Raw genomic sequence first — 23,444 nt, 5'->3', positions numbered from 1 at the left:
TCGCCCTCTACAACACTGATAGAGAGAGATGCACAGCTGTTTGCCCCCTCCCCCAAGGTATTAATACATAGTCTGGGTTAATTAATGAGTAAAACATGATTTTATTAAATACAGAAAGTAGGATTTAAGTGCTTCCAAGTAGTGACAGACAGAACAAAGTGAATTACCAAGTAGAATAAAATAAATCACGCCAGTCTATGTCTAATCCAGCTGAATAGAGATAAATTCCTCACCAGTTCCAGAATGCTCCTTTTACAGACTAATCTCCTTTTAGGCTGGGTCCAGCAATCACTCCCACTCCTTGCAGTCACTCTCCTTTGTTCCAGGTTCTTTCAGGTATCTTTGGGGGTGGAGAGGCTCTTTCTTTAGCCAGCTGAAGACAAAATGGAGGGGTGTCCCCTGGGCTTAAATAGACTTTCTCTTGTGGGTGTAGATTCCCTCCTCTCTCCTATGCAAAGTCCAGCTCCAAGATGGAGTATTGGAGTCACCTGGGCAAGTCACATGTCCATGCAGGACTGAGTTCCTTACCAGCCAAGCCACATTCCTGGGAAAGCCCAGATGTGGATTGGTGTCTCCAAGTTCATTGTTGGCTTCAGTGTTTCTTGATGGGGCACTTACCGAGAATAGTCTTTTCTCAGGAACCCGACCAACTGCTTCACTACAGCCTACATAGAATCAAACAAGTATGCAGCCAATATTCATAACCATGAATACAAAAATGACACATGCATACAAATAGGATTAATAGATTCAGTAGATCATGGCCTTTACAGAGATACATTACATGACATACATAGCATAAAACACATTCTTCTTATGTTATAGATATATAAATTTCTTCACACAACACACGGTCAACCTGTGCAGCTCCTTGTCAGAGAACGGTGTGAAGGCCAAGACTAGTACAGCTTTCAAAAAGAACTAGATGAATTCATGGAGGATAGGTCCATCAATGACTATTAGCCAAGATGGTCAGGGATGATGTCCCTAGCCTCTGTTTGCTGGAAGATGGAAAAGGTTGGTGTGGAATGGATCACTTGATAATTATCTGTTCTGTTCAGTCCCTCTGAAGCATCTGACATTGGTCACTGTTGCAAGACAGGATACTGGGCTAGATGGACGTTTGATCTAACACAGCACGACCGTTCTTAACTTCACTGAAGAAGGAAATGGTGTGAAGATGTTGTGTTATGTTGTGATTTCCTGAATCTGGGTGTCTCTTCTGCTGTCTAAAGTAGAGGAATTGTTTTAGCAACCTGTGAATGGGGTTCCAGGGGGCCCCATTCTGAGACTGCACAATTAGGGCAAACTACAAAGAACGGGGCAGACAATCCCCCAAATGGGTGGTTATTCTAATACTTGGATTTACGAAGGCAGCAGCAAAACAGCCTTCACAATGCTTTACTGCTTACACAGAAACCAAAACACAGTCCCTTAAAGCAACCCAGCCTTGGGCTGCCACCCACACAGCCAAGTCAAGTATGAAGATGATTACTGAAAATCTGGTTCATGATATAATAAAGTTCTACCAGTCCCAAAGGATTGTACACAGCACCTCCCAGGGGAATGAATATTTCAGATATTACTCAAATAATCACTTACAGCCAATTCTTATTAACTAAACTAAGATTTATTAAAAAAGAGAGTGTATTGGTTAAAAGATAATTAGACACAGAGACATGATTAGAGTTTTTAAGTCAGTTTCATAGTGGAGATGGCTGGCTTCAGAGTTCCACAGAGTTCTTTCCCAATTAGTCAAGAAATTATAGTCCAATGTTAAAATATTCATTATCAAGGCGATCCAGGATATAACTGGAGACCAGAGTCTTGTGAGTCAAGCTTCCCTTGATGATGCTTAAGCAGATCTGAGATAAAAAGGATCAGGTTCCAAAAGCCCTTTATACAGTTTGTTGGCAGCACAACAGTCCTTGGTTTAACAATAGGCTTTTGAAGTAACCTTCTATTTCCTAAACATCACTGGTTATTAACTACCTGGATTAACATAAGGTTATTATCCATGAAGCAGTTTATAGAGAGTTCACAAGAAACTTTAAAGAGACATAATGAAAATGAATTATTGCACCCAAGTTCCATCTAATAATATTTCCTTTTCATCTCTGATTTAACTGAATACAGCTCTAGACAGGAATCATTTGGTTACACTGCTAACCTCTAACAAGCTGTCGGTAAATAGAGACTACTAGAGTCAGTAACTTCTTCCATTTCTTTCATAATACAAGTCTACATTTCAAAGCTCTAGTCTCTCTAAGATTTAATGGGCCAAATTACCATTTACATACTTTTCTAACCTGTCTCTAAAGGGTGAATCTGGGCAAATAGACTGCAAGTTGCTTAACTCTTTCTGGCCATGTGTCACACAACCACATTTGCAAATGTTGGGGCTGTTTGGTTTAGCGATCATGTGACTTAAAAAGGAGAAACTGGAAACAGCGTGTGCCCAAGGGGGAGCTTTGGAAAGGGCAGTCTGAAGTAATTGGAAATGTTAATTTGGGGTCATGGAGAGATTTTGTGTCTCCCTTGGAAAGTGCTACCCAGAACAGCAAAGACAGGGACTCCCTGTTCCAGTGGGTTTTGTCCCATCTCTCTCTCTCTCTCTCTCTCTCTCTCTCTCTTTCTCCCTCTCCTGGTGCATTTTGGTCCAGCTCTCTCTTTTCTCTGTAATTCATCCCCCCACACACGTGCCTCCCTCTCTCTCACTTCTAAGACCCTGGCCATTACCAACTAGAATCCTGCAGCTGTGGTAACCTACAGTCTAGACTACTTGCTTCCCTTTATATCTTTCTTATCAGTTTCTTATTTTCTTATGGATTTGATTATTTGTTTTATTAATAAGTTTACAGATTAATATTAGGGTATATTTGACCTGTAACACAAGGGACCTGTAGGTCACATTCTGTATGTTGAGCTAAAGCAGTGAGCAAATATGAAAAGGTTTGGGGAAAAGTGCAGAGAGAACCTCCGTTGAAGTTATGGAGAAGTTGGAATAGGGGCTGCAACCTTGCACATTCTAGATAGGCGTGTGCCAGGGTCTGCCTCATGCCACAAAATGGGCAGGCATCTGGAATGGGGGCAAACTGTGCCACGTACATGCCTGTGCTCATGGCTCCATGAAGGAGCCACCAACCGATATCCCTGCTGGGCCGTGTGACCGGTGTGGAGTACTTTCTGGCCCAGCGGGGTTCGTCACCCTCCAAAGGTGGTTCTATGATGCACCACTTTGTATCAGGTTAACTGAAGAAGTGAAGCGCGTGGAGCATGAGCATGTAAAGTTGTTCCCTTGGTGGAATCGGAAATGAACCGACTGAAGGGTGTGAATCCAGCTAAGGCTATGAAAGGGAGGGGGCCAGGAGGACTCATGGGACAGGAGCCCAATCAAGAATTCCAGAGGGACTGGGATGAGGGGTGGGTGGGGAGCAACCTATTTTAGGACCCATTCAAGGAAAACCAGAGCAGTAGGCAATAAGGGGGCACCACCACCTGGAGTATGTGCAAGGGAGTCTGAAGGGTGAAGATTCCAAGGTGAGCCCTGAGATGAAAAAGGCCGTGATGGCCACTAAATGGTGGCCGAGAACTGGGCTGGCCATATCCTGGAGGAATGGTCCTGGGCAAGATGGAAATAAAATACATATATACAGTCCAACCAGGAGTAGCGCAACCAATCGACCTCCACCTGGACACAGGTAAAGGTGGAATTCTCATCCGGGTGTCAGTCATGCAAGTCGTCCACCAGGGAGTGATGACTGACAATCTCTCTGAGGATGCCTGCAGCAGCCTGGCTGCTCTCGATCCCTGAGTGATTCTGGTCCTCGGAGATGGTATTAAAATCCCCACCCAGGCCCAGGCACATGTTAGGGTACAAAGTGCCGAGGACAGCAGCCGCCTGTTGATAGAAACACACCCACCCTGGGTCTGCATTGGGGGGTAGACATTGAACAGAGTCAAAGTCAGCCCCTCCACACCAGCCTGGAGGTGCAGCAGGTGACCTGGTATGACCTCTTCAACTCCCAGCATCTCAGGCTCTAGGTCGGGGGAAAAGAGGGTGGCCATCTCAGCGCTGAGGTGTCTACATTATACCCGGACCCCCACTGCAGCCGCCAACTAGTCTCGGCAGCTGGATCCTTGTGGGTTTCCTGCAGATAAACCACAAAGTACCCTACTTCACAAAGGAAGGAGAGCATCTGGGAATGCTGGAGACCCACTCTGGAGCCTCTGGTGTTCAATGTTGAAAAGATGGTTGGCTTCATTCTGAGGGCTGAGGTGGATCCTCGTGGGCAGGGAATCTCCAGCCGGCCTTACAACAATCGCTGACCAACCTGAAACCCTTGTCACAGAACTTGCGGGCTCACTGGTAGACCAGGATGTCCTACCTCCTAGTTTCCTCCACTCCTCCAAAACAGCCCTTTCTGCTCTAACACACTATACCCCACTCGCCTCCCAGAGATGAGATAGATCCCAGGATTCTTTATGAGATCTCTCTCTCTCTCCACAGAGTTAGTAACAATTTAAGAATAAACATTGAAATTTTAACACTAGCCAGCCCCCCTTAAGTGTCTTCCCATAAGATGTGAAAACATGTTGGTTTTAAGATGACTGGGTTGCAGCTGTCAAGGAGAAGGGAAGACAGGAGGAAATGACATGGGCAGGACATTGGGGAGAAAGACACACAGCAGGGTTGAGACTTACAAAGGACATGGGGCAAGATTGCAATTTCAGAGATTCAGCTGTGAGCAATTAGAAAGGTCACAACCCAGTGTAATGTACACATAGTGATTCCCCAGTTTATCACATTAACACAGCACAGTCAGAAAAGGAAAGGGTTTAATCTCTTTTATTGTCCAGTAAGTGATTCAGGGAAGAGGCCCCAGCATCATACACCAGCCAGCTCTGCACAGAGCTCAATCAGAGAGCCACAGCACAAGGAGAAAACATTTAGGTCTCTTTATAAGCAAAGAGCTGGAGCAACCTGCCCCAGATCTGTTTGGTCCTCACCCCATAAATGATGGGGTGCAGCACAGGGGGAACGAGGTGGTACACACTGGCGATGAGAATGAAGACATGCAGTGGCACATTGTGGCCAAACTGGAACATGAGAGAGAAGAATAAATCTGGGATGTACAAAGCTGAGATGGCACAAAGATGAGAGGTGCAGGTCCCAAAAGTTTTGAGCTGGGCATCCTTTGTGGGGAGGCAGAAGATGGCCCAGAGGATCTGAGTATAGGACACGGCAATAAAAAATCCATCCATTTCGATCACAAAGAGAAGATCAAACAGGCCATAGTAACTACTCATGCTGATGTCAGCGCAGGCCAGGTTCACCACAGCCATATGCCCACAGTAGGAGTGGGGGATGATGTTGGTTCTGCAATATGGCCACTGCCTCGCCAGGAAGGGATAGGGTAATGCGAGTATGCCTCTGCGCAGCACCACGGCCAGGCCTATCTTGGCCACAATATAGTTTGTCAGGGTCATGGAATGTCTCAGGGGATGGCAGATGGCCACGTAGCGATCCAGAGCCATTGCCACGAGGATTCCAGACTCCATCCCTGAGAAGGAGTGAACAAAGTACATTTGGGTGAGGCAGGCACTGAAACTGATCTCCCTCGAATTGAACCAGAAAATGCTCAGCATTTTGGGTAGGGTGGATGTGGACAGGACCAGGTTGCTGATGGCCAGCATGCAGAGGAAATAGAACATGGGCCCATGGAGGCTCAGCTCCCTCTTCATGATGAACAAGATGGTGAAGTTTCCAAATACAGCTATGGCGTACATAGCACAGAAGGGAATGGAGATCCAGATATGGCCTGCCTGTAGGCCAAGAATGCCCAGCAGGATGAAGCTGGAGGCATTGGTGAAGTCCATTGTGTTAGAATCTGACATATTGTAGGGGAGATGGTGTCCAACTGACGCATAAGGATGTCTTCTGCATGTGCCCTATGTGCCTCTGACTATCGGTGTGTTCCTAGGGTCTCGGGTGATAGTCGCAGTAGAAATGCCTGCATGGAGAGACAACGTTAATATGAGACACTGCATGCAGTAGTGGAGGCTGTTCTCGTGGGAGAAGCAGATTGATCGCTCTTCACACACTGAAAAATTACATTTTTATTGTTTGGAAAAAAATAAGTATAAACAATGACCCTACTAAATACAATTCCAAATTTTGTGGTGATCCCTGAGTTAATAATTCCTACACTTTGTAGTGGGGGAAACTTAAGAGGCACCAGTAGGAAACACAAGTGTGGATATTGGTTATCTATCATTGTTCCTTAATGCAATGAAAGCCAGGATAGGGAATCTATACTGAAGGGAGGTCCCCATTTATCCAGTTGCTCAAACTCAGAGAGGGAGAGGGGGAGTTTTCCCAACTCTCCACTCACAGCACATGCTGCCACATGAGGTTCCCCCTCCTTCCTTTCCAGTTGGTAGTGGCCAAGGGAATGCTGGGAAATGTAGTTCTTTCCCTAATCCAAGGCAGGCTCTATAGCCAGGGAGGTAACCAAGGAACTACAGCTCCCAGGGACCCCTGTTGGTTCTCAGCTCCCAGGCTGGATCCCTGATGGCTGCCCGCCCTGCAAATGGGCTGCCCCAAGCAGGTGCTTGCTTTGCTGGTGCCTAGAGCTGCCCCCTGCTGCATCCCACTATACCCCACTCCCCTCCCAGAGCTGTGACAGATCCCAGGAGTGCTAACGGGGTCTCTCTCTTCACAGAGTTAGTAAGAAAGTAAGAATAAAAATTACAATGTTAACACTAACCAGTGCCCCTTAAGTGACTTGCTGTAAGATGTGAGAACACGTTGGTTGTAGGGATGACTGAGACACAGCTGACAAGGGGAGGGGAAGACAGAAGCAAGTGATGGGGCAGCACCTTGGGGAGAAGACACACAGCAGGGTCTAGGCTTGAGAGAAGAGATGAGGCAAGATTGTAATTCCAGGGATGCAGCTACCAGCATTTAGAAAGGTGGCAACCCAGTGTAATGTGCATAGACTGACTCCCCAGTTCATCACATTGACACAGCACATTAAAGACAGGGAAGGGATAATGTCTCTGTCTGTCCAGTAAGTGATTCGGGGAAGAGGTCCCAGCATCATACACCAGCCAGCTCTGCACAGAGCTCAATCTGAGAGCCAGATCCCATGGAGAAAACATTTAGGCATACTTATGAGTAAAAAGCCTGTGCAGTCTGTCCCGGATCTGATGGGTCCTCATGCCGTAAATGATGGGGTGTATCATGGGGGGCACCAGCTGGTACACACTCGTAATAAGAATGAGGAAATGTAGTGGCACATTGTGGCCAAACCGCTGAATGAGAGAGGAGAATAAATCTGGGATGTACAAAACTGAGATGGCACAAAGATGAGAGATGCAGGTTCCAAAAGTTTTGAGCCGGGCATCCTTTGTGGGGAGGCGGAAAATAGCCCTGAGGATCAGAGTATAGGACACAGCAATAAAAAACACATCCACTCCGATCACAGAGAAAAGATTAAAAAGTCCATAGTAACTATTGATACGGATGTCAGCGCAGGCCAGCTTCACCACAGCTATATGCGCACAATAGAAGTGGGGGATGATGTTCGTTCTGCAATATGGGTACCGCCTCACCAGAAAGGGATAGGGTAATAAGAGTATGCCACTGCGCAGCACCACGGCCAGGCCTATCTTGGCCACAGCAGAGTTTGTCAGGGTAGTGGAATATCTCAGAGGATTGCAGATGGCCACGTAGCGATCAAAAGCCATGGCGGCAAGCATTCCAGACTCCATTGTTGAGAATGAATGAACGAAGTACATCTGGGTGAGGCAGGCACTGAAACTGATCTCCCTGGAATTGAACCAGAAGATGCTCAGCATTTTGGGCATGGTGGATGTGGACATGACCAGGTCGGTGACAGCCAGCATGCAGAGGAAATAGAACATGGGCCCGTGGAGGCTCGGATCCCTTTTAATGATGAATAGGATGGTGAAGTTCCCTAACACGGCTATGGTGTACATAGCGCAGAAAGGAATGGAGATCCAGATATGGGCTGCTTCTAGGCCAGGAATGCCAAGTAGGATGAAGTTTGAGGGGTTTCTGAAGTCAGTTCTGTTCGAATCTGACATGGCGTTGGGGAGAAAGTGTCCAACTCTGAGGTATAAGGGTGTCTCCTGCATGTACCGTATGCTCCCCTGACTTCCTGTGTGTTCCCAGGATCTCGGGTGATGGTCGCAGTAGAAATGCCTGCATGGAGAGACAACGTTAATATGAGACACTGCATGCAGTAGTGGAGGCTGTTCTCATGTGAAAAGCAGATTGATCTCTCTTCACACACTGAAAAATTACATTTTCATTATTCAGAGAGAATAACTATGAGCAATGACCCTACTAAATCCAATTCCATATTTGTATTGTGCCCCCTGCATTAATAATTCCTACACTTTGTGGTGGGGGAACCTTAAGAGGCACCAGCAGGAAACACAAGGGTGGATACTGCTTATCTATCATTGTTCTTTAATGCAATGAGAGCCAGGATAGGGAGTCCATACTGAAGGGAGTTCCCCATTCAACCAGTTGCTCAAAATCAGAGAGGGGGAAAAAACAAACTTTTGAGATGACGTGCTGGAAGAAACATCCCAACTATAACATACTTCAGGGGAAAGACCTGGGCACCATTGATAGCAGCTCAAGAGAAACACCTGCTCATTCGCAGCAGTGAACAAAACAAAAGAATGTTCAGATCCCAAGATATGGGATGGATCATAACATATTTGGGAATGTGTTCAGTTTTAGTCATCCAGTGTCTATTAAGGATAGAAAAGTCTGGGACTCTTTATTTTTCTCAAAAGACAAAGATGAGGACATATGATATAGGAGAGGAAAATTTAAAAATGAAACTGATTTACATTCAAATGGACAGTTCCCAACCAGTACTATCGATAGACACTTAGCGCTCCAAGAGGACTAATTTCCTAAAGATGATGTCAGCAAAACTGATTGGGAGGAAAAATGTAGACAGAAAAATATGAATGAATATTGGTAATTCTTTGATAACATTTTATTAGATATCAGAAAACTCTCAATTCCATAGTCAGCAAAGTGAACAACTTTGGGTAAAAAATCAGTTCAGTGGTAAAGTGAAGGGAAGAATTAGATGGTGGGAAGCAATATGTAACAATGAGGAAAAAGGGAAAATAACTGGCCAGCAACAGAAATCAGAAGTTAGGAAAATTGATAAAAAACTTTAAGACATCAGGGAAAACTCCATGTTTGCAGGGCTATGGATCACAAAAAGGAGGTTATTGATTATATTAAGAACAAATGAAATCCCGGAAAAGATTTATGCCAATTCCTGTGTTATATATAAAGTATTAAAAAATAAACAGAAAGAGTTTTGTTTTTTTTTTAAAAGAATTGACAAGCTTAAGAAACAATGGAGAAGCTGGTATGGGATTAGTTAGATATATAAGTAATACCAGTCACCAACAGCATTTAACTGAAAAAGATCTTGTCAAATAAACTTGATTTCATCCTATTATGAGAGTACACATTGGTTGATCAAGGGTACACATTTGGTGGATCAAGGGAACGACACTGATGCAACAAACCTTGATTTCTCAGAGACCATTGATTTAATAGTGGAAAATATTGAGTTGGTGAGTTCGAGCAGGGGAAGGATTTTACCTCTGCACATGGGATTGGTGAAACAAACTGCATCCAGTTCTGGGGTCCACATTTGAAAAAAGATGTTGAAAACTTGGAGACGGTGCAGAGAAGACCCACAGAAATGATTGGAGGATAAGAGTAAATGCTGGATCATTAGACTTGAAGGTGTGTATCTCTTTAACTTATAAAAAAGATGATCAAGCAGAGACTTTAATTTGGAGAAAATCAGGGGTAATAATGGGCTCTGTAATCTACCAGACAAAGGCTGAGCAAGACCGAAAGACTGGAAGCTGAAGCCAGGCAAATTCCAGCTTGAAATTAGGGCTAAATATTTAGCAGTGAGGGTGATTAACCATTGTTTGTTTCAGTTTTCACCAAGATGGTTGGTGGTGTTTGGACACCTGAAACAGAGAATGCCAGTGAAAATGGGGTAGATTCATCTACTAAAATAGAGAAAGAACAAGTTAAAAGTCACTGGGACAAATTAGATGTCTTCAAGTCACCAGGGCCTGACAAAATGCATCCTATAGTACTCTGAAGGATAATAAAGTGGTAAGTGACAGTCAGCATGGATTCATCAAGAACAAATCATGTCAAACCAACCTGATAGCTTTCTTTGACAGGGTAACAAGCCCTGTGGATGTGGGGAAGCAGTAGCTGTGTTACATATAGACATTAGTACAGCTTTTGATACAGTCTTGCATAACCTTCTCATTAACAAATTAGGAAAATGCAGCCTAGCTGGAGCTACTGTAAGGTGTGTGCATAACTGGTTGAAAAAACGCTCCCAGAGAGTAGTTATCAGTGGTTCACAGTGATGCTGGAAGGGTCTAAAAAATGGGGTCCCGCAGGGACCAATTCTGGGTCCAGTTCTTTTCAATGTCTTCATCAACGATTTAGATCATGTCATAGAGTGTAAACTTGTTAATTTTGTAGATGATACTAAGTTGAGAGGGGTTGCAAGTCTTTAGAGAATCAGATAAACATTCAAACGGATCAGGAAAAACTGGAGAAAAGGATGATTAAGGGTCTTGAAAATACGACCTATGAGGGAAGACTGGAAGATCTAGGTTTGTTTAGTCTGAATAAGAGAAGACTGAGGGGGGAAAGGATAACCGTTTTCAAATACCTATTATCAGAGGGGTAGCCGTGTTAGTCTGTATCTGTAAAAGTAGCAAAGAATCCTGTGGCACCTTATAGACTAACAGACGTTTTGCAGCATGAGCTTTCGTGGGTGAATACGAAGAAGTGGTATTCACCCATGAAAGCTCATGCTGCAAAACGTCTGTTAGTATATAAGGTGCCACAGGATTCTTTGCTGCTTTCAAATACCTAAAAGGTTGTTACAAGGAGGGAGAAAAAGTGTTCTCCTTAGCCTCTGAAGAGAAGACAAGAAGCAATGGACTTAAATTGCAGCAACGGTGGTTTAGGTTTGACATTAGGAAAAATGTTTCAAAAAAGGCAAAAACTATGATTTCTTATATTGGCAGAAGTATAACATGCAAGTCATGGTACATGATAGTATTCCTCTACTAGGTGTGAGATAGGGGTCAATTGGAGAAATGTGTCAAATTTTGCTCACCGAGGTATAGAAAGGATGTAGAGAATCTGGAAAGGATCCATAGACAAGTAACAAATGTTATGCAAGGGATGGAATGCAAACTGTATGAGCAAACCTAAGAAACCAGTATGTTTACTTGGAAAAGAGGAGATTACTTGGGGACATGATAGTGGTCTTCTAACACTTGAAAGGCTGCCATAAAAAGGTGGAGAAAAGTTATTCTGTCTTAGCACAGAGGGGCAGGACAAGAGGCAATGGGTTAAAATTCCAGCCTAGGAGATTTAAATTAAATTTCAGGAAAATCTTCCTAACTTTAACTACAGGAGGCCAATGGAACAGACTCCCAGGGAAGTCACGGAAGCGCCTTCTGTAGAGGTTTTACAAAGTTGTGTGAATGGCCATCAGTCTTAGATGACTAAGACAAAACAAATCCTGCATCTTGTCAGGGGGATAGACTAGCTATACTTTGCATTCCGTTATAACTCTATGGCTCCATCATTCTATGATGTAAAATCCTAGTGTAGACCCGACCTTAGTCACGCACACCTCTTTTGGCTCAATTCAGATGTAACTGAGTGAAATTTAATGGGCCTGTGTTTTACAGAAGGTTAGACTGGATGACCAAATGGTCCCTTCTGAGCTTATACCCTGTGGATCTATTGATAAAGAAAGTAGATCCTGCATTTATATTTAATGTTTCTCATAACATGAACAAGGAAATAATTAGTTAAAATTGAAAGTCTGAACATATAACATTGAGAAAAGGTAATTGCTACCATAATTCCTATTTGGCCTGTAGAACTCCTTCTTACCAACATTATTGGAGTGAAGAGCATAGAAGATTGGGATTCACAAATAGATTGTTCATTGTATGTGGTGCTGGTGTCATCACCTGTAGTTAAGGCGGTCTGACACCTTCCATTAGAAGAACTCATTTCCAGTTGCTTATAAATTTGCCAAATTTTTGGAGTTTGTTCTGAAATATCACATGTTGCATAACTATGTCAAGAAGTATTGTGTTTTTTTTAAAAAAAACGCTCAGGTATAAAGTTCAGCAGACTTCTCGAATGAAGCTAAGAGAAATATGGGGCCTCAGGAAAGCAGAGGCCATTGTCTCAGTATTTGGCCTTGTACTGCACATCTACTAACACCTTTCATCCTGAAGGATTCACTGTGACACTAAAATGCACCACCGTGGGGATGGAGTCCATCAGGCAGGATGAGCAGGGGTGCCCAGAAATCAGTGACATTTTGGCCAGTGATTCTTTATCAAACTCATCACTTATGGCAAGGGCCCTGGGATGTGTCATGGTTGTGCAGAGCGGAAAGGACAACAGACTTACTCTCTATCCCTCCACACCCATGTTTCACAGGGTTTGCCGATCAGGTGAGCTTCTCAGCAAGAGATGGGTACCTGTGAATTCTGAGATGGAAGTGTCCTCCTTAGGAATCTCACTCATGTATCCATGACCCACACCTCTCTGAACCCAGCATCTGAAGCAGCATCCCACGCCGAGAGCCAACAAACGGTGTGCACAGTTTCTAATATAGCTCTGTGTAATCCCAGTGGGGTTCGCTCAGCCTCTAGAGGAGAAGGGAAGATCTGAGTGTAAACAGGCTGTAGACAAGCAACTCTCCACTTCCATGCTAATTATCCAGCTTTAGGAGTAAACAGCAATTAAGGAACCTTCCCAAAGGGAGATGAAAACTCGTGGGTTTTGCGCTGAGTCATAGAGGAATTGGCTGCTCTGTACGTTTGTGTGTCTGTACTTAAAAATTATAGTTGATGAGAAAGAAAATTAGGGATAATGCCTAATTCTCAGGATAGATGGGTAGATAGTAGACAGAGAGATCCGTAGTAAGTTGACTAAGAGGAGACACAAGCACTTAGAGCAAACACATGGGGCTGTCGCTAAGGGATCAGAGATCAGTACTTCTCATCAGTAACTATCATCAGACTGTGCAGCACCTTTCATTGATGTATCTTCAAAACACCTAGCAAAGAAAAGTCACTATGAACCATCCCCATTTCACTGATCTGTAAACTGAGGCACGGGGAGACATGACTTTTCCAAAGTCACACGGACACTGACTGACAGAACCCAAGTGTCCTGACTTCCCTTCCATAACCAGAGTCTCTCTGTCAGTAAGTGACCACATGACAACAGGAAAATGGACTCCCAGTCTTACAGGGCCTGTTCACTGGGGCGGAGTGGGGGGAAGGAATTCCCTGGGGTGCAACCTGGAACTCAGGACCGCCGAGACCTCTGGCAAACCAATCTGGACTCTCTCTCATACTGTGAGGCTGTGACAAGCTGCAATCCTCTCAGGTCTTGCACTTACACAGCTATACACAGACAGGGACACACCCAGCTGCAGGTAGCCAGCCATGAAACTACAGTAGAGAGACTCCAGCCAGTTCCCCCCAGCTCTCCAGCCTAGGACTCAAGTGCTGTTCCATCTTGCCCTAGCCAAAAGCCTGACCAGTGTCAGTTTATTTCCGAGTCTGCCTCTCCCTCAGTGTGGAGAGGACAATACATCAGCCTGAGCAGATTTCCCTTCTAAGTTTCAAACAACATCCTGTAGTAAGGAAAATAATATCAAACAGATTCATTAATTACAGATAGATCGATTGTTTACGTGATTATAAGTAATAGCGTAAAGAACAAAGTTGAAATCTGGGAAATAAACAACATCACAATCTAAGTTCTAAACACTAGACAGGCTTTGAATCAAACGGTGTCTCACCCTGATCGTACAAACAATCCACCAATCTTCCATACACAGGCCAGAAATCCCTTCAGCCTGGGACCACAGCCCCAGTTCAGTCCCAGGTTCTAACGTCTTTTGTGTTGAGTTGTTTGGGGAGTGAGGCCAAGTGATGACGTCCCTTCCACATGTTATAGCTTCTGCCGGGTAGAGGGAGCTTCATTTTTCCAAGCAAAAGTCCCCAGCACAGTTAGTGGAAAAGTACAGACACAAGATGGAGTCTGGAGTCACAGAAGCTGGTCACATGCCCTCCATGCTTTCAGAACTTTAGGTACAAAAATTGTACATGTATACAAATACATCACATATTTTATATACTTTATAAAAAATCACATCATATTCATATCACCAAGGTAAAAATGGGGTTTCCAGGGTGTTGTTTTGGGACACAGAATGTCACTTTTCTCCCCTTTGTTCACTGCAGGAGTGTTAGTCAGTGGCTGATGCTGAAGCAGTGTGCTCAAGGCTCTCTTTACTTTTTGACCATACAAATCCCAATCATTGTCGTCTTATCCACAGGTGTTCTTCCAAACTTGTACGTACCTGTCAACACTTTGTAGATGAGCCTAGTGATATCAGAAGTTGTCTAGGGTACTTTCTGTGTAGCGTTGCTAACCATTGTGTTTTTCCAACTAGTTGTAACTCAATACATGGATTCATCAACGCCATGAGGTGTTGTGCCTCAGTTTCCACCTCCAGACAGCAGACCAGGTATATTTCATTTCCCTCCTGTGACAAGCTTCGAGCCTGTGAACAGGTGTTCTCTGGGAAGCAATAGTCATGTACAGAGTCTTGTATGTAACTTTCAACACTTTGGAGATGAGCCTAGTGATCTCAAAAGTCAGCCAATGTATGTATGGCGTCTTGTTGATTACTCCTAGTATGTCCAAAAGCTTTCCACCAAAATCATTCCTGCTTCACCATTTCATAGGTTTACCATCAGTGCTAATTTTTTTTGTCATAAGACTTACCGTTAACAACTAAGTTTCCATCATGATACCAATAAGAGCAAATCTTTTATTACAGCTAGGCGTTCCCAGGTATATTTACTACACCACAGTGCGGTTTGTTGAAATTACATTTTGGCTTTCAGCTACTTCCTGAACCTTAACATCTGGTTAGTTACTGGATTTCCTTACCCCTCAGTGTCCCCTTCAGTAGGGATCTCAGTTCAAGGTCATCTTTAAGTACTTGGTATTCAAGGGTCTGATCATTTCACGATGTAAGAGCACTTTGCATGTTGTCCAGCCCTCACTGAACCTACCTTCCAACCCAGGGTTAAGCCCACGGAAAAAGTCCACCCCCCCACTGGGGTTTCCCTGTGATCCCCACTCCAAACACTTTAACTAGAGGGTTGTGATGGTGATCTGTGCTCCTTGGGCAAAGCGTTGTGCCTTCTCCCAGCAGCCCTTTCAGGCCCCTTCCTGTGTCTTCCCAGCCCAGAGAAGTTCCTGCTGCCCTCTGTCAGGAGGGTCATTAGCATTTTCAAAGACAACAATTTATTCAGTCAGATCTACATCCTCTCTTAAAGCTGGGGGGAGAGGTAGATATGCTGGGGGGTAGGGATATGGTCCAGAGTGACCTAGAGAAATTGGAGGACTGGGCCAGAAGAAATCTGATGAGGTTCAACAAGGACAAGTACATGAGGATGGAAGTTTCCCATGCACCTCTACAGGCTGGGGACAGAGTGACTAAACAGTATTTCTGCAGAAAAGGACCTGGAGATTACAGTGAATGAGAAGCTGGATAGGAGTCAGCAGTGTGCCCTTGTTACGGAGAAGGCTACCGCCATACTGGGCTGCATTAGTTGGAGCATTGCCAGCAGATCAAGGGAAGTGATAATTCCCCTCAAACACTACAGAAAGGAGTGAACAAATAGGAAAGAGTCCAGCAAACGACAACAAAAATGAAGCCACATCTGGAGTACTGTGTCCAGTTTTCAGCCTCCACACTACGGAAAGGATGTGAATAAAAAGGAGAGAGTCCAGAGGAGGGCCACTAAAATGATTAGGGGGCTGGGGGCACATGACTTATGAAGAAATGCTGACAGAAGTTGGCTTGTTTAGTCTGCAGTAGAAAAGAGTGAGTGGAGATTTGATAGCAGCCTTCAACTATCTCTGTGTGTGGGGGGGGGTGTTCTAAAGAGGATGGAGCTCGGCTGTTCTCAGTGGTGGCGGATGACACAACAAGGAGCAATGGTCTCAAGTTGCAGTGGGAGAGGTCTAGGTTGGATATTAGAAAACACTATTTCACTAGGAGGGTGGTGAAGCACTGGAATGGGTTACCTAGGGAGGTGGTGGAATCACCATTCTTGGATGTTTTTAAGGCCTGTATTGACAAAGCCCTGGCTGGGATGATTTAGTTGGTGTTGGTCCTGCTATGACCATTGGGTTGAACTAGATACCTCCTGATGTCACTTTGAACCCTAATTTTCTGTAATTCTATGATTCTAAAGAGACAGTTCATTTTCACAAGCACACCATAGAGCTGGATTGGGGTACCCTCTGTCACCCCTCTCTCTATCCCCGAGAGGTCAGTTATGTGACTGATCCCCTCCAGGAGGCCAGTGACAAAATCCCCTCTCAAAACTTGAGTCACAGGCTGAGTGCCTGGATGCACAGATGCTGAATCAGCCATTCTGTCCTGGGCATCCTCTCCCAAGTGACCAGTGAGGAGACATTCCTGTAATCCCACTATTCCTTTCCCAGATTCCCCCTCTGCCCCCTCCCCAAAACACACACCCCTTGGCTCTTTAGGGTGGGGTCTGTCCCCTGTTCAGTTGTGAAGGGCTCACAGCTAACAGACTGGACAGCTGTCTCACTGAGAGGTGCTGCTCTCCCCTCCCTTCCTGAGGTGCTGTTGCCTCCTGCTGCAGTGTTAAAGGAAGTCTCACCCACCTCCCCAGCAATTTCTATGAGTCCATCACCCTTCTCTGTTCTCCCCTCTGGGACACATCTTCCCATGCTTCCTAGCAATGGGTATCTCCCTCGTTTAGCTGTAATCTGGACATTTTCTCCCTGACAGGTAATACACACCTCTCCCTCCCCGAGGAGACTCTGCCTTCAGCTGCAGTGCAGGAGCTGGTCTCAACCACCCCAGCTCTTGGGACCCTGCAGCTTCCCCCTGCTGCAGAGGAATCAAGGAGACTCGGTCTCATTCCTTCAGCAGCTCCTGGGACATTCCCTCTTTCCCTCTGAGGTTCCAGCAGAACGATCCTTGTTGTAGGCAGACACTTTCCCACCCCCTCCCCTGAGCCTGCCAGGCCCTCGCTCCTCCCCGTCCCCAGAGCCTCCTGCACGGCATGAACCAACTGGGAGCAGAGACGGGGATGATGGGAGAGCGGCTGACGTAATATAGTGTCTCTTTAGCAATGTACATTGGAAAATTCTGGATCCTTCTCAGGCTCAGGTTGGCCATGCCTGTACTACCCACTCTGATAATGCAGCTTCCCAACACACATTTTGTATGTGCACTTGAGCCAAAGGCACAAGGATCTTTTGACCTCCTCTACTAGAAGCTCTGCCATCTGTCCTGGCAATATGTCACCTGACTCCATTGCATCCCAGCCTTAATAGTGGTGTAGAATTCCACCATTGGGTCAGCTGGGAATCCAGACGAAACCTGCTGACTGGGTCTCTGGCCACAGGATTTGCTGCTCCAGGCCACATGTAACTCTCCCGTCGGTTGGCACCTGGATCCATAGGGGTTCCTCTGGTTCATCTGAGTAGAAGACAGAGGCAGTCCCAGTGGCAGCCAGTAAGCAAACCGCAAGGGGTACTTTTCAATGGTCCTGCAAGCACTGGTGGATCACAAGGGATGTTTCACCAACATCAGTGTGGGATGTCCGGGAAAGGTGCATGACGCTCACATCTTCAGGAACTCTGATCTGTTTTAACAGCTGCCGGAAGGAACTAACTTCCCAGACCAGAAAATAAATGTTGCGATGTTGAAATGCCTTTAGTTATCCTTGGGAACCCAGCCTACCCCTGAATGCCCTGGCTCATGAAGCCATACACAGGCAGCCTGGACAGTTGTAAGGAGCAGTTCAACTATAGGCTGAGCAAGTGCAGAATGGTGGCAGAATGTGCCTTTGGACATTTAAAATCTCGCTGGTGTAGTTTACTGACTAGGTTATACATCAGCAAAACCAATATTCCCATTGTTATTGCTGCTTGCTGTATGCTCCACAATATCTGTGAGAGTAAGGGGGAGACGTTTATGGCTGGTTGGGAGGTTGAGTAAATTGCCTGGTGGCTGATTATGCACAGCCAGACACCAGGGTGATTAGAACAGTACAGCAGAGCACGCTGCGCATCAGAGAAGCTTTGAAAACCAGTTTCATGACTGGCCAGGCTACGGTGTGACAGTTCTGTTTGTTTCTCCTTGATGGAGGTTAAAGATACTCTAGGCATGGCCCAATATCTAAACAAATACTTTGCTTCACTCTTTAATGTAGCTAATGAGGAGCTTAGGGATAATGGTAGGATGACAAATGGGAATGAGGATATGGAGGTAGATATTACCACATCCGAGGTAGAAGCCAAACTCAAACAGCTTAACGGGATTTAATCAGAGGGCCCAGATAATCTTCATCCAGGAATATTAAAGGAACTGGCACATGAAATTGCAAGCCCATTAGCAAGAATTTTTAATGAATCAGTAAACTCAGGGGTTGTACCGTACGACTGGAGAATTGCTAACATAGTTCCTATTTTTAAGAAAGGGAAAAAACTGTGATCCGAGTAACTATAGGCCTGTTAGTTTGACATCTGTAGTATATAAGGTCTTGGGAAAAAAATTGAAGGAGAAAGTAGTTAAGGACATTGAGGTCAATGGTAATTGGGACAAAATACAACATGGTTTTACAAAAGGTAGGTCATGCCAAACCAACCTGATCTCCTTCTTTGAGAAGGTAACAGATTTTTTAGACCAAGGAAACACAGTGGATCTAATTTACCTCGATTTCAGTAAGGCATTTGAAATGGTTCCACATGGGGAATTATTAGCTAAATTGGAAAAGATGGGGATCAATATGAAAATTGAAAGGTGGATAAGGAACTGGTTCAAGGGGAGACTACAATGGGTCATACTGAAAGGTGAACTGTCAGGCTGGAGGGAGGTTACTAGTGAAGTTCCTCAAGGATCAGTTTTGGGACCAATCTTATTTAATCTTTTTATTACTGACCTTGGCACAAAAAGCAGGAATGTGCTAATAAGGTTTGCAGATGACACAAAGCTGAGAGGTATTGCTAACACAGAGAAGGACCGGGATATCCTACAGGAAGATCTGGATGATCTTGTAAACTGGAGTAATAGTAATAGGATGAAACTGAATAGTGAAAAGTGCAAGGGATTAATAATAAGAATTTTAGTTATAAATTGGGGACACATCAGTTGGGAGTAACGGAGGAGGAGAAGGACCTGAGTATTGGTTGATCACAGGATGACTATGAGCCGCCAATGTGATAAGGCCGTTAAAAAAGCTAATGCGGTTTTAGGATGCATCAGGCGATGTATTTCCAGCAAAGATAAGGAGGTGTTAGTACCATTATACAAGGCACTGGTGAGACCTCATCTGGAATATTGTGTACAGCTCTGGTCTCCCATGTTTAAGAAGGATGGATTCAAACTGGAACAGGTACAGAGACGGGCTACTAGGATGAGCCGAGGAATGGAAAACCTGTCTTATGAAAGGAGACTCAAAGAGCTTGGCTTGTTTAGCCTAACTAAAAGAAGGTTGAGGGGGGATATGATTGCTCTTTATAAATATATCAGAGGGATAAATACTAGGGAGGGAGAGGAATTATTTAAGCTTAGTACCAATGTGGACACAAGAACAAATGGATATAAACTGGACACTAGGAAGTTTAGACTTTAATCAGACGAAGGTTTCTAACCATTAGAGGAGTGAAGGTCTGGAACAGCCTTCCAAGGGGAGTAGTGGGGGCAAAAGACATATCTGACTTCAAGACTAAGCTTGATAAGTTTATGGAGGGGATGGTATGATGGGATAGACGAATTTTGGCAATTAATTTGGCAATTGATCTTTGATTATCAAAGGTAAGTATGCCCAGTGGTCTGTGATGGGATGTTAGATGGGGTGGGATTGGGAAGGAATTTTCCTCCAGGGCAGATTGGCAGAGGCCCTGGAGGTTTCTCAAAACGCCTTCCTCTGCAGCATGGGGCATGGGTCACTTGCTGGAGGATTCTCTGCAGCTTGAGGTCTTCAACCCACAATCTGAGGACTTCAATAACTCAGACATAGGTTAGGGGTTTGTTACAGGAGTGCTTGGGTGAGATTCTGTGGCCTGCATTGTGCAGGAGGTCAGACTAGATGATCATAATGGTTCCTTCTGACCTTAAAGTCTATGAGTCTATGAAAACCCGCCCTCTTGGTTGAGTGTAATTCTGTGTAAGCCAGCTGACCTCCCCCCTTCGATCACCACTTTCAGAGGCAATAAAGTCATTGTTGTTTCCAAATTATGCATTCTTTATTAATTCATCACACAAATAGCGGGAAAACTCACAAGGTAGCCCGGGAGTGGTAGGTGAGCTGGGAAGCACTGAGTGTGGTGGTGGATGAGGGGAGGAGGGAAGGACAAGGCCACACTACAGTTCAAAATGTATTGAATGCCAGCCTTCTGTTGCTTGGGCAGTCCTCTGAGGTGCAGTGGCTGGGAGCCCATAGACTCTGCCCCCCCCCTGCGTTTTTGGGCATCTGGGTGAGGAGGATATGGAACCTGGGGAGGAGGTCAGGAGGGGACTCGGCCATTGTTTGCCTCCCCGTGTTCTGCTGAGCTCTTTCAGTGTGGGAGGACTGCATGAGCTCTGAGAACATCTCATTGCAAGTGCGTTTTTTTGCCTTCTAATCTGCAGTAGCCTCTGGGATGGAGATGATAGAGGGAGCGTAGAAACATTTACAGCTGCAGGATGAAAGAAAGGGAGAGTAGTATTTAAAAAGATACATTTTAGAGAACAAAGGGAAGACTATTTCACACTGAATCAAGTGATTCACGTTACATAGCACATGTGCTTTTGCTACAAGTTCGCATTTTGACTCTTATATTGGGTGTCTGATGGTTTGGTGTGAGACGTCACATACGCTCGACTGGGCAACAGAATTCGGCTTGCCGGCAGCCATGGTAAGGGAAAGAGTTTCGGCTTCTTCAACCTTCATAACATTGAGTGACGAGGTGGATCCTCGTGAGCATGGAATCCCCATCCTGCCTTGCAACAATCACTGACCCACCTGAACGGCTTGTCACAGAAGTTGCGAGCCCACTGGTAGATCAGGATGTCCTGCCTCCTGGTTCCCCTCCACTCCTCCAAAACAGCCCTCGTGGCCCACAAGACGAGATGGAAGTCTCCCCAACACTGGAGAGGGAGCTTCACCTTACCCTTGAAATCGCAGGTGTCCACCAGAAAACATTTTGTTATTACCTTTGGAGTTTTTGGCTAGCCGTTCTTCAAACTCCTCTTTGGCTTTTTTTATTACACTCTTGCACTTAAGTTGGCAGTGTTTGTGCTCCTTTCTATTTGCCTCACTAGGATTTGACTTCCACTTTTTAAAGGAAGTCTTTTTATCTCTCACTGCTTTTTTTACATGGTTGTTAAGCCACGGTGGCTCTTTCTTAGTTCTTTTACTGTTTTTCTTAATTTGGGGTATACATTGAAGTTGGGCCTCTATTATGGTGTCTTTAAAAAGGGCCCACGCAACTTTCAGGGATTTCACTTTAGTCACTGTACCTTTTAACTTTTGTTTAACTAACTCCCTCATTTTTGTATAGTTCCCCCTTTTGAAATTAAATGCCACAGTATTGGGCTGTTGAGGGATGTTGAATGTTATTGTATTATGGTCACTATTTCCAAGCGGTCCTGCTATAGTTACCTCTTGGACCAGCTCCTGCGCTCCACTCAGGATTAATTTCCCTTAGCATTTCATCATCAGTATTACTGTCCTGGTCAGGTGGTCGATAATAGATCCCTAATGTTATATTTTTATTAGAGCATGAAATTTCTATCCATAGAGATTCTATGGAACATGTGGATTCGCTTAAATGCTTCCCAGTGATTATTAGGACTGGAATTGCTATTTTCAACAGCCTTTGCCTTTTGTTTGTTTGTTTGTTTGTTTGTTTGTTTGTTTGTTTGTTTAAAAGAAAGACACTGATATCGCATTGGCAAATTCCCCATAGAAAGAAAGAGTGGAACAAAAGAATAATAAAGACACCTCAACTTTTCCTCATTTATGGAGGACAGTCTTATAATATGCATCCAGATCTCCTCCAATCACACAAGCTGAAAATTGTTCCACTTTACTGCAGTTCAGTAACCATATGGGAACCAATCCTGTCTGTGTTCTGTGTACATCTAAAATTCCTGCTAAATGGCCCACCCTGGGAGCGAGTTACCAGTGACCCTTGGCTGTGGTGGAAGGAGGGTGCAGGTGGGGGTGGGTGGGGAGAGACCAGGGCTGGGGCGACAGGAGGTGTGTGTATGGGGAAATGGTGGGGGGGAAGGGGGAGCCCAGAGCTGGGGCGGCAGGGGGCGTTGGTGGAAGGGGAGAGCCTAGGGCTGGGGTACAGGAGCTTGCGGCGAGGAGCCTAGGGCTGGGACTGGAGGCGGGGGGCAGCCAACATTTCTTCTGCTTGAAGTGGAAAAAACCTAGAGCCGGCCCTGGATACAGCAGGAGGCAGATACATCTGGGGTCTAAATAGGAATATCAGAATGGCCATGATGGGTGAAACCAATGGTCCATATAGCCCAGCAGTCTTTTGATGGTGCCCAGTTCCAGGTGGATACTGCCTGATTCTCAGGATAGATGGGTAGATGGTACACACAGAGATGTGGAGTAAGTTGACTAAGAGGAGACACAAGCACTTAGAGAAAACGGATGGGGCTGTTGCGAAGGGATCACAGATCAGTATTTCTCATCAGTAACTATCACCATACTGTGTAGCACCTTTCATTGAGGAATATTCCTCCTCCTCGCTCCCAGTCTTTCTTAATTGAGGATACAAAGGAGCTGAGGGGAATCGATGAGGCAGAGGGGTTTGATTAGGTAGTTTGGGGAAGAGGACATCCGGATGTCTTGCATTTAGATTTTAGATCCTGCACTTGGGTTTTTAACTTTTCCTGGGAGTTCTTTAGACTCTGCACTCAAGACTCATGGAGTCCCTTTGTGTCTTCCTCCCACCAGTACACAAATTGTTGCCACTCTATTGCAGGGCTTTTTGGTGATAATAGAGGCCCAACTTAAATGTCTACCCCAAATTAAGAAACACAGTAAAAGAACCACCGTGACTTAACAACCATGTAAAAGAAGCAGTGAGAGATAAAAAGACTTCCTTTAAAAAGTGGAAGTCAAATCCTAACGTGGTAAATAGAAAGGATCATAAACACTGCCAAATTAATTGTAAAAAATGTAATAAGAAAAGCCAAAGAGGAGCTTGAAGAACGGCT

The 23,444-nt window shown here is 44.9% G+C and overlaps 2 protein-coding genes across 2 annotated transcripts; both read right to left on the bottom strand.

The window, feature by feature from the left end:
* Positions 1-3,727: 3,727 nt before the first annotated feature.
* On the bottom strand, positions 3,728-5,880 carry LOC120378310 (olfactory receptor 51E2-like). The gene is made up of 3 exons (XM_039497112.1): positions 5,404-5,880; positions 5,011-5,100; positions 3,728-3,901 (listed from the first exon to the last, which is right to left on the bottom strand). Exons 1-3 carry the CDS (start codon positions 5,878-5,880, stop codon positions 3,728-3,730), a joined length of 741 nt encoding a protein of 246 aa, XP_039353046.1.
* Positions 5,881-7,164: 1,284 nt separating this feature from the next.
* On the bottom strand, positions 7,165-8,112 carry LOC120378040 (olfactory receptor 52E4-like). Its single transcript, XM_039497095.1, has one exon. It carries the CDS (start codon positions 8,110-8,112, stop codon positions 7,165-7,167), a length of 948 nt encoding a protein of 315 aa, XP_039353029.1.
* Positions 8,113-23,444: the final 15,332 nt, after the last annotated feature.

This window comes from Mauremys reevesii, linkage group 1, assembly GCF_016161935.1.
Source record: "Mauremys reevesii isolate NIE-2019 linkage group 1, ASM1616193v1, whole genome shotgun sequence".
Lineage (NCBI taxonomy): Eukaryota > Metazoa > Chordata > Testudines > Geoemydidae > Mauremys > Mauremys reevesii.
Note: the sequence above shows the minus strand (reverse complement) of the source record. Positions and strands in the feature narration are given on the sequence as shown.